This window comes from Phyllostomus discolor, chromosome 11, assembly GCF_004126475.2.
Source record: "Phyllostomus discolor isolate MPI-MPIP mPhyDis1 chromosome 11, mPhyDis1.pri.v3, whole genome shotgun sequence".
In the NCBI taxonomy this organism is placed as follows: domain Eukaryota; kingdom Metazoa; phylum Chordata; class Mammalia; order Chiroptera; family Phyllostomidae; genus Phyllostomus; species Phyllostomus discolor.
The window spans coordinates 1431141-1441942 of NC_040913.2; the positions used below are offsets into that span (position 1 = coordinate 1431141).

Sequence of the window (10802 nt, forward strand, 5' to 3'; positions counted from 1 at the left end):
TTTGTGTGCGATTCTACCCCTCAGCGGTTTGCGCCCGCGTGTCAGCTCCGCGTCTCGGTTCACAAAGCTCAGGGATCCTGAACTTGGAGAGGAGTGGGGGCGGAAGGAGCAGAAACAGGCCTGACTGGTTGGCAAAAACAAAAGGGTCCCTTCTCTCCTGAGGCCACGACACCCCCATCAGGGACCACCGCAGCTGCTGCGGCAGCAGGCCAGGGGTGGGCGGGGCGTGCGCGCCCATCACGCGGAGAGGTCGGAGAACGTGGACCTCTGCGAGGAGATGCTGCAGACTTCCAGGTTGGTGAGGGAGCTGCCCGCGTCGTCGTCGCCGGGGCACTCGGGCCGCGAGGGGCCGGAGGCGATGAGGTTTTTGAGCCTCTGGAGGGCCACGACCAGCAGCAGCAGCAGGAACGCCAGAAGGCTGAGGAACATGGACACGTAGACGTAGACGCTGGACAGGCGGCCGGGGGCCGGGTCCACCGAGGTGGACAGGGAGGTGGGGAACAGCTGGAGGAACGTGCCGTTCTCCGCGCCCCCGGAGAACACGGACGGAGAGGCCGCCGCGCCGGACATCCTGCGGCGGGGGGCGGGGGCGCGGCGGGGCCACGCCAGCCGGGTCTCACGCGGGGGGCTCGGGGGACGGAAGCGGCATCGTGTTCCTGGTGGCCGCCGCCGCCGCTGCGGGGAAATGTCAGGCCGCTGAGTCCGCACGACAGAGGCTGCCGGGGGCCAGGTGTCCGCCGACCCTGGAAAACAAGCAAACAAAGCCACACGTCTGTGTGTTATTCAGAAAACGCCCCATCCACACCCCACTGCCGGTCTTCCCGTCCGGGGGGCTGCACTGGGACGCCCACGGGCGGGGCGGGGAGGGGGCTGGGGGGACAACGGCCCCAAGAGCCGGCCCGGCTGGCGTCTTCAGCGCCCCTGATGCTGCAAACGTGAACTTGTATTGTGTCTCCAGGGTACCGTGGGGCCAGGTTCCTCCAAGGAACTGAAGATAACACAACAAGGAGAAATGCATTTCTTTTCCTTTTAGTTTATTTACTTTTTCACATTTTTGAAACTGTTGTTCAAGGACAGCTGTCTGTAGTTCCCCTCCACGGAAAGATGCACTGCTGACGTGTGCGGTCCACTACGATTTCATCAGGTGCTCCACGGGGTGCTCTGACACGGGGACCCCGAAAGCCAGCGGCGAACCCCCCTCCGGCAGAGTGTGAGCTCTGCTCATCCCACAGCGCCCACGCGACCCAGACCGGACTTCCCTCCGGCCCGCTGTGGAGGGTCACTGTGTGACCACTTGCAATCTGCCGATCTGTTCGGGCAAATGTTTCTCCTTAAGACCAGGGACCATTTCCACCTGTTTCTTTTCCCCTAGATCTACCTACGCATCTGGTTCTGCGATGAGTAGGGAACTTCAGGTTAACGTGGAGCGGAGGTTGGCTTTCCCCTGAACGGTAGCAAGACGACCAGGTTTGCTCTCAACGCTCTTGAAGCTTTGGCCTGAGTTCTTTATCCTGGGGAACGTGGGCAAGTCGCCTGCACTTTCTGAGCTTCTCTCTTCTCCTCCATGAGCCGTGTGGCCCGGGCCCCCCCTCCTCCCCAGGGTGCAGGGGCCGAGATAACAGCTGTGGAAGCACGCTGTGAAGTGTGAGGGTGCGCGTTGCCTGTCAGGGTGCGAGAATGATGGTTCCGTCCCCCCGAGAGCACTGAGGAAATGCTCTCCCCCACCCCTGCCTCCTCGCGGGGTCCCTGCAGGACCCCGGGAACAGACGGGGCTGAGACGGGCAGCAGCAGCAGGACAGAGCGTGAGTCCCCGGGCTCCAGGAGTGGGTGCAGCCCTCGCCTCTGTGACTGGAGGTGACCGTCGGTGTCTGACCAGCCTGCCAGCCCACCGCGTCCACCTGGGGGCGAAGGACACGCAGCCTGGGGCAGGAGGTGTGTCCCCACAGGTGACCCTCTGTCTTCTAGGGCTGGACAAGATGCCTTCCCAGCTCTTTAGGGCATCAGACGGTTCTGCTGCAAATCTCGAAACCTCTCCGCGTGAGATGCGGTGAAAACGCTCGTGTGCGGACACCCCCCCCCCCCCCCCCCCCCCACCGCCTGGCTTTCCCTTTTTCTAGACTCTGCCCTGCCCGGTACCGCAAAACCGTGCCTCGCCCTCCCGCCCTCCAAACCTCACGAGGCGGCTGATTATCTGAGGGCCGACCCTGAACCGGGGCCCAAGCGGAGTGGCACCCGTGACCCCTGGGAGGAAGGGACCCTTCTGCGAGGGCCGTCCCTCCCTGGCGTCACCGGGGCTGCGGGTTTCCCCGAGCTCCTCCAAGTAGCGTCTCAGTGTGTGGTTCCCGAAATAACTCGACTCCTGCTCGTGCGGCTTCGCCTGGCGATTTTAACTGCATTGGGCTGCTCCGGCTCCTCACGCTCCTTGGAGGAGAGAGGGGATCCCGCGGCAAACGTGTTGCTCGGGTTTGGTGATATCTCGCCTTTTCCAGCACGCGCACGTTCCTCCTGAGGGCACACGGAGTCCCGGAGGCAGCGGGACGTGGCGGGAGGGGAGCCAGGGTGCGGAGCTCCCGCACTGAGTGGGAAGACGCGGCTCAAGAGAAACCGAGAGGCTCGTCGATGTGACAGAAGTGTCGTCTCCTCAGCAGCTACGCCAGGGCGCTGGGCGTCCGCACCCCCACCCCTCGGCCCGTCTGGTCTCCACTGTCCTGCTGTTCGGGAGCAAGGCTCCGGCAGCCTCTCTGTCTGGCGTGGGCAGAGGGAAAAGGCAGGGACGATGATGCACTTGGTGCGTCCCACACCCCCTGCTGCCCTGGGAGGCGGGCAGAGCAGGGGTGGGCACCGTCCTGCTGTGCAGGGCAGGAGCCTGGGCGAGTCCCTCGGAGTCCATCGCTGCGCAGGGGCTGAGAAGCGGCCGGAGCCCACGCCGGAGCTGTGTCCTTAGTCCCCTGGGGGCAGGGAGGGAAAAAGACCCGGGCGATGAGCTCCCACCTGCCGCTCACCCGGGACAGGCTCGCGGCTCCGTCCTGACATGCCAGTTTTCTTTCCAGGACAACGGTGCCCATACTCCCTCCCCTTCCGGGAGGTTCACAGTCGAGATGTGGTCACGGGTCCATGAGCATCCTCAGCAGACGGTCAGAGGCTGCTGTCCCGGGTGGAGTCCCGGCGGGCGGTTCTTCCTGACCCCCCGCCCGGGAAGACAGAGGAACGTCCAGTCTCCTCGGCCGGCCCCGCGATGCCCACAGGGCAGCCGAGTTTTCCGAAAGCCCCGCTCCGTCCCCCGGTCTGGGTCCTGTTCTGGGGGTAGGCTGTGGGCGCAGACGGTGGCACCGGAGTGTCAGCCCACATCTGGCAACCGACTGAACCGCTGGTGACGGCACAGGCGTCTCTGCACGCTTGCAATAATAGTAAGTTAATCATAACTTATTAACAATAAAGTCAATTATCTTCCATTCATGCAACGGTGATTCAGCCGTCCACACACTTGCCTGTCGGAGAACGGCTTTTCCTCATCCAAACCATTCTTCGAGAGAGTGGGGTTTTGTGTGGAAATGAGACCAATCTCATGATGACTCTTTGTGTCAGCCCCGTAAGACAGACAGAACCAGTTGAGGAAACCCCCTGAGTCCACCTGCGGTCGGAGACGGAACGGGGGAGAAACGTGGAGGGTGGGGGTTCTGGAGGAGGCCCGGGAGTTCCTGGGCCTGGGCTGCGTGACGGGGGCCCCAAAAGTGAGCATCCGCCGCCCACTGTACCCGCCTGCCGCCCAGGTGAATGATGGGAAATACAGTCTGTGCTTTTCCGTGGGACGCTGGGGAAAACTGAAGACATGACTAACTAACCCCCTGGGCTCAGTGAGCTCTTCTCAGACCCACCCCTGGGAAGGCCAGGGGTCTGTCCGGGTTCCATCCAGTCCCCCCACCCCGTCTCTGGATCCCCCAACGACTCTGTCCGCCAGTCAGCCGCAGGCCCACGAAGACATTCCCCCAGCAAGGTACATAAATGTCAGGTAGTAATCCGGTGGAGGAGACAGATTACTTTGTCCTAAGTATTTCAAAATTAGCCACCCACACAAGGCATAATTCACAGACTATAACACTCCTGATAGATAAAACTGTGCATTGAGAGAAGTTAAAAACACAGAAAATATTTCGAAAGGGAATATGAACACACCAGTTTTGATCATCAGGCTCACGTAGCCTGGAGGGAGCTGTTTTGCGTGGCGTGGAAATGTAGCTCAGCACACATGTGGAAAACCAGTGGGGAGCAAGTAGCACGTAGTACCACGCCCACGGAGAGGGTTTCCCGTGGGGAATCAGGCCTGCACTGCACCCAGACTGCTGTGAGACTTGCTTCTGCTAAAACTCCCGCACCCTGGACTGAGGCAGCAAGGACTTACTGCACCTTCCTGAAGTCTGAGCTACACCTCCCAAGGGTGGAGTGTGACCCGTTCAACCACTTTCCCCTGGTCTGCAACCTCCTCCTCTTTGAAGTAATCGGCAGCATTCTTTCCTTTGTCATCTGTAAAAGGCAGCCAGTCCCCTGCAGTGACCCTGTGCACAGTAAATGAGGACCACCCTCCATGTAATGTGCCCAGAGAAGCAATAAAAGCCTGTCCAGGCAGGGACCAGGGCCCCCTCTCCCTCTCTCTCTCCCTCTCAGAGAGAAGCCATGCCATCCTTTTTTCTGCACAGGACTTCTGCAGTCCGTGTGCATTTGTCTCTCGACACACGGACCCTGCAGGCCGGGGTCCACATCAGTAGCCTCCAAAGTATTTATGGACGTGAGGTCCCTGCATTGCTTTGGCTTGGTTTTCATGGAGAAATCAAAACTACCGTATTATTCTTCATACATTTTTGCTATGTTTGTATTCTAGGTGAAGATGTTACGCCCAAATCTCTGCCTCAGTAAGGATAATTATTTTTAAATGAGGCTGCCTTAGAATAAGGTAATTTAAATAGGTAGTTTTCCGGATAAAAGGGTCAGAAGCAAAGCCCGGGGAGGCTCTGTCCTGGGCTGGGGGAGACTGGACCCACCTTGGCTCACGGAACTGCCCAAATCAAGGTGAGGAGAGCGGCCACTTGGAGGCCGAGGGGCACAGACATAGATGAAGATGACGCAGAACAACGAAAGCCACGTGGAGGGCGCAGGAGAAAGGTCGCTGGCTGGACACTTGGCTGAGAGAAAAAGCAGACGCCCAGAGAAGTAATGACCTGAAGGTCGCAGGCGAGTGTGAAACGGGTCGGCTGGAAGAAAGAAGGCACGAAGCCAGACTGGCCTTTCAAGACGTCCCAGCATTTTTAACGAGATCTCGTGGGTTCCCCTCTTGTCCTTCCCCCAGCTCGGATCTTTCCCAGTATATCAGGAAGAGCACGTTTGCCCTGGCTGGCGTAGCTCAGTGGATTGAGCTCGGGCTGCGAACCAAAGCATCGCAGGTTCGATTCCCAGTCAGGGCACATGCCTGGGTTGCAGGCCACGGCTCCCAGCAACCGCACATTGATGTCTCTCTCTCTCTCTCTCTCTCTCTTTCTCCCTCTCTTTCCTTTCTAAAAATAAATAAATAAATAAAATCTTAAAAAAAAAAAAAGAAGAGCATGTTTGATTCCTGCGGTAGCTAGAACTGGTGAAATCATAGGATTCGCACAAAAAGGCATGCTTACCTTTAATCAGACTAGAGTAGTGTTTTCCTTTTTCTGTCATCTCTCCTTCTGCCTCTACCAGTAAAATAATTTGTGTCTAATGCATATGTTTTTGTCTAGTCAGGGACCGCTCCTAACAGCCGCCTTGCGGGAGATGAGATTGGGACAGGTTTTACTCTTGTGACTGATTGCCGCACGTCTTTTCCTTTTAACCTTCACAGCAAGGCACTGAGGTGTCCCCAGGCCACTCCCTCAGGCTCAGGGGCCTTTGGGTGCGTTCAAAGCTGTCCCAAGGGACCCGGGAAGAGCCTGGAGGTCTGGTTCCTCCACGACCACTTCGAGAAGCCCACTCCACACGCACACAGGTTCCTTGAATGCGGGCAGCCACGGGCCGTACAATTAGAGGGAAATGTGAGACTGCATCGCCCCACGCCAGTGCAACTCCTCCTTTTCTCTTCCCGACTGCGCCCCCTTATTTAAACACGCCTGTGCCCCAGAGCACCCCTTATCCTCATCACGGTCCCACTTCCTCCAGCTCCCACGGGCATCCAGGCCAGCATGTTCGGTGAGCACCTCTACACCCACGTGTGTGACCATCTGTGTCTGTTGTGGCTCTTGTTCATTTGCCTTGTCAACTCTCATCCGGTGCCTAGACTTGCCCCTCACAAGAAGGGGTATGTGCTAAATATTTCCTCCAGTTTGAAAGTTGAACCCAAACCTCACTTCCACCTGAAATGTCTGAAGACTGGGGAACAGGGCTAGAGGGACAGAGATTGTCCACAGCATCTAGGTCTCTGTTTTGCCCAAAGAGTATTGCAAAGACCAATAGCCATTCCCCATCCATAAAGTCACATTTACTGGAACAATTTGAAGAAAAAAAAATGGTGACATAGGTTGTCCGAAAAGAAGGTCAGTATTAGTAAATTAATGAAGTCATTATACCTATCTCTATTGGCAACTATGGTCATGCATTTCTTCTGTTAAACTTCTTTGTGGATTTGAGAGAGAGAATGGGGAGCAGAGAGAGAGAGACAGACATTGATTAGTTGTTCCACTTACTGACGCATTCACCGGTCAGCTCTTGTGCGTGCCCTGACCGGGAATCAAACCCGTGACCTTGGTGTATCAGGGCAACGTCCTGACCAACTGAGGGACCCGGTCAGGGATGTCGTATATTTCTTTAAACTAAGATGCTTTATACGCTATTTCTTACAAATAAACCGGAACGTCCCAAGTACGTATAAGTGATTTAAGCCTGGCATTCCTCAGCCGGGGTCCAGTCCATGGAGTCTTCCACACAATGACATTCTTAATGAAGGCACAGCATTTGCTCCAGTTAACGAACCGTTGTCCCTCATAACACAACCACAAATAGGGCCTGTGCTGATTACACGGTGTATGAATCGCCCATCTCCTCTGGCCGCTAAGCCCAGAGCTCGGTGGAACGCACACTCGGAGATTCTGTGACGCAAGTTCTCTCATTCTTTTGGTCCTCTGTGGCCGGCCGTCAGAGGGGGGGGGGGGTCCCTCCCACTGGGAAGCGGGCAGCTCAGAGAATAATGCCGACTGATTGGCAGTGAGGACAAGCGTTGGCCGTTTCCCATTATTCTGCAGTCAGCCGAAAGCTCCGAGAAAAGAAGTAGGATGCAGATGTCGAGATTGATCCCCTAATGCGATGCGAGCTCCGGGACCCGCCGCCTTGTTATAAATAACATTATTTGTTATAAGTGCTGTTATAAATAACACTGTTATTTATATAATCAACATGGATATAAATGGTATAAATCACACTACTAGGACAACTGGGAAATGTGCATATAGGCTGAACAGTAGATAATTGTATCAGATCACTATTAAACTTCCTGAGGGTGGTAGAGGACAGTGTTCCTGTTACCAGGAAGTGCATATTGTAGTTTATAGCCATAAAGTATCATTATGTCAACAACTAGCCCTCAAGTGGTTCAGCTAAAATAAAAAAAAAACCAGTAGCCCCCCTTACCCTCGGGGGGGGGGGTGTTCCAAGACCCCCAGTGGGTGTCTGAGAACATAGTGGCAAGCCCTATATGAACTACATTTCTGCCATACATACATACATACAGACACACGTATACATGCATGCACACACACATACATACACACATGCACACACACAAATACAGACACACACCTGCATGCATGCACACACACATATGCACACACCTGCATGCATGCGTGCATACATACCTTTTCACTGACAGGAAGCACTTGCAGCTTCCCTCGGGCAGCTCTGGGTTGCCAGCATCACCTCTCCGGTGCTCCGGGGCCACGACGAGGCCACACGAAGGCGACTGGCACCGAGAAGGCTCCTCAGGGGCTGGTGGGCGGGGAGCACGCGGCGCGCAGCCGCTGGACGAGGCGGTTTCACGTGCTGGGCGGGGCAGAGCGGGAGGACGCGAGATCTCAACACGCTCCTCGGAATGGCGTGCAATGTAAAACATGCTTATTTCTGGAATTTTCCATTTGTTCCCATTCATGTTTTCAGACCACGGTTGACTGCGGGAGCGTGAAACCACAGAAAGTGAAACTGGGGACACGCAGGGACAACTGGACACGGACACACAACACAGGAGGGGAGATGACAAAGCAGGGGCGTGGACACGTTAACAACTGGTCTGTCTAGGAAAGGACACGCAGTTGTCCAGTGTTGTCATTCTCTACAACTTTCCAGTGGGTTTGGAAGTTTTCAACGTACAGGCTGGGGAAAAATGCTTCATTCCCAAGGGTACCAGGGACTGTGCTTGCTGTGACAAGCAGTCAGTGAGCCGAAGTGTTAGAAGCTGCTGAAGAAACGAGGAGGTAGAAACCGGACTTTTCTGGGCCCCGGGGAAGTTCTCCGACTGCCGTCCCGGGTCCTCACAGGCGTGTGGCTGAGGCTCCCGGGAGGGGCCGGGGCTGCCGAGTCCCGCACGAGTCAGGGGCACACAGAGGTGACGCAAACATCAGTCCTGCCAAGATGCAAAGCGCTGTCCCATGACTCCGAGGTCACCCGTGGGCCAGGATCCAGGTGCACCAGGGAGGGCGGGGGTTGGGAGAGAGGGTGCTGTGTGCCTCAACAGGAAGGCAGGTCCTTACCTGGGATCCCAAGCAGCCTCGCTAATCCTGGGTCCGAACGGAGCGACAGACTTGCTTCAACGCCTCTCTCTCTGTCTCTCCCTCTCTCTCTGTCTCTCTCTCTGTCTCTGTCTCTCTGTCTCTCTGTCTCTCTCTCTGTCTCTCCCTCTCTCTCTGTCTCTCTCTCTGTCTCTCTGTCTCTCTGTCTCTCTGTCTCTCTCTCTGTCTCTCCCTCTCTCTCTGTCTCTCTCTCCCCCCGTCCCGGGCAGCACAGTGAGCTCAGACGCCTGGTTCACAACAAAGCGAGTGTCTCACGCCCCTTGCCACACGGAACAGAATGACACAGCAGGCTGTCAAGTGTGGGAGGAGAGCCGGTCCTGACAGGCTGCTGTCACTTCAGAGAGCGCGGGGAGCCCAGACTCTGCCGCAAACAACACGGGGGCGGTAAACAAGGGTTGGCTTACACCCCCAGAACACGTTCCCACTTCAAAGTGCAAGGAGGCAAAGTTGAAAAATAATGAGGAATTATTTGCAGAAAACAGACGACCACACGGGCGACCTATAGGAAACAGTTATACAATTCCTTTTACACTATAAAAGGGAACAGGATGTCTTTCTAGGAAATCGTGCGTATCTTCCACACAGGAGTTAACTGACCTTGACTTTGCCTTGATCAAGGCCAAGCTCTTCCTTCACCTGCCCCCCCCCCCCCCGCAGGCTGGGTGCCCTGTGCGTGTCAGTTGGTTGTGGAAATAGCCACGGTGTGACGTGCACATTGGCAGGTCTCTCACTGCTCGTCTACCTCGTCTTAGTTCTCGTTCATTCCAGGGGTGCAGGGGCTGGGGTGCAGGGGCTGGGGCGCCAAGCCGGAGGAGGGACGGGAAGTGGAGGCCGGGCAAGCGGGCTGCGGGAGCACCCCCCAGTCACTGTGTTTTGAACGCGGCGGGCAGGGCCCGGCGGGAAGCAGGTGCGGGAGGAAGGGCACCGGCAGGGCAGCCTTTCCTGGGGAAAGGACCGGAGCGGGAGCGGCGGGCGCGGATGAAAGAGAAGCGTGAGCTCGTTCTGGGCGTGTGTCTGCCCCCCGGGCGCGCAGGCGGGGTGCGTGCGTCCTGTCTCGAGTCCTCGCGGTTCTTGAAGGCCGTTACTATTACCCCTCCCCTTCCTCTCCCAGGGGGGAACGTTCAGAATCGGAGATTTTCAACGTTGGCCCGAGTCCACCCAGCCACTGAGAGACGGGGCGGAAATTTCACACCGCTGCCCCTAAGTCTCAAACTCTGTTCTTTGTATCCGTTCTCTCCCGGGTGGGGACAGGGGGCGCTTAGGGTGAAATGGCCTGTCTCGTGGTCACGAGTGCGGTCCACGCGTTTCTGCTCTTACTGCCTCCTTCAGGCCGGTGGTGGGATTGCACGCTCCCGTCCCTTCTGAATTGAGGGCGCGCACAGGACTTGCTTTGGCCAGTGACGTGTGGGGACAGTGCCCCGTGCCACTAGGGGCAGAAAATGTGACGCCCAGTGTGAGGCTGGCCGCAGCCCTCCGCGCTGCTGCGGGAGCCGGGGCAGCTCCGTCAGCGGCTCCCTGGGTGACCCCGCGGGGCGCCGTCGCCCCTCCTCGCTGGCCTTGTGACACTCGGTGTGCACAGTGAGTGAGCTTCCCTCGCTGTGAACCACTGCGCGTCGGGGCTCATTTGCTCCCGCAGCGCCGCCTCCGTGTACTGACCGCCCGAGCTCTTACTGCCCCGTGACGGCGGAGGCGACGGTGGGCTGCAGGAAGCAGCCGCGGAGGAGTCAGATTCTGAAAATGCGCCTGAGCGCTGCGTAAAGTGCGCATGTCGTGCGTTCGAATCCCGAACGGCGCCGGTGAGAAAGAGGGTGGTGCCGGACGCCTCGGTTGCCTTGAATTTCACACGAGGGGGGAGTTGAAGGGCGGAGCGTTGCCTACTGCTGCGGGCGGATCGTGGTCCCTAGCAAGCCGCAGCGTGAGGATGGGGTGCTGGCCAGCGTCCACGTCCGCGTGCAAACGTGGTTTCAGACGACAGTGGGTGAGAGGTCATGGAGGTGGTAGGGCTGACTCAGG

The 10802-nt window shown here is 57.4% G+C and overlaps 1 protein-coding gene across 1 annotated transcript; it reads right to left on the reverse strand.

The window, feature by feature from the left end:
• Positions 1 to 226: 226 nt before the first annotated feature.
• SERTM1 (serine rich and transmembrane domain containing 1) lies at positions 227 to 623 on the reverse strand. Its single transcript, XM_028526289.2, has one exon. It carries the CDS (start codon positions 568 to 570, stop codon positions 238 to 240), a length of 333 nt encoding a protein of 110 aa, XP_028382090.1. The 5' UTR covers positions 571 to 623; the 3' UTR covers positions 227 to 237.
• Between the last annotated feature and the right edge of the window lie 10179 nt (positions 624 to 10802).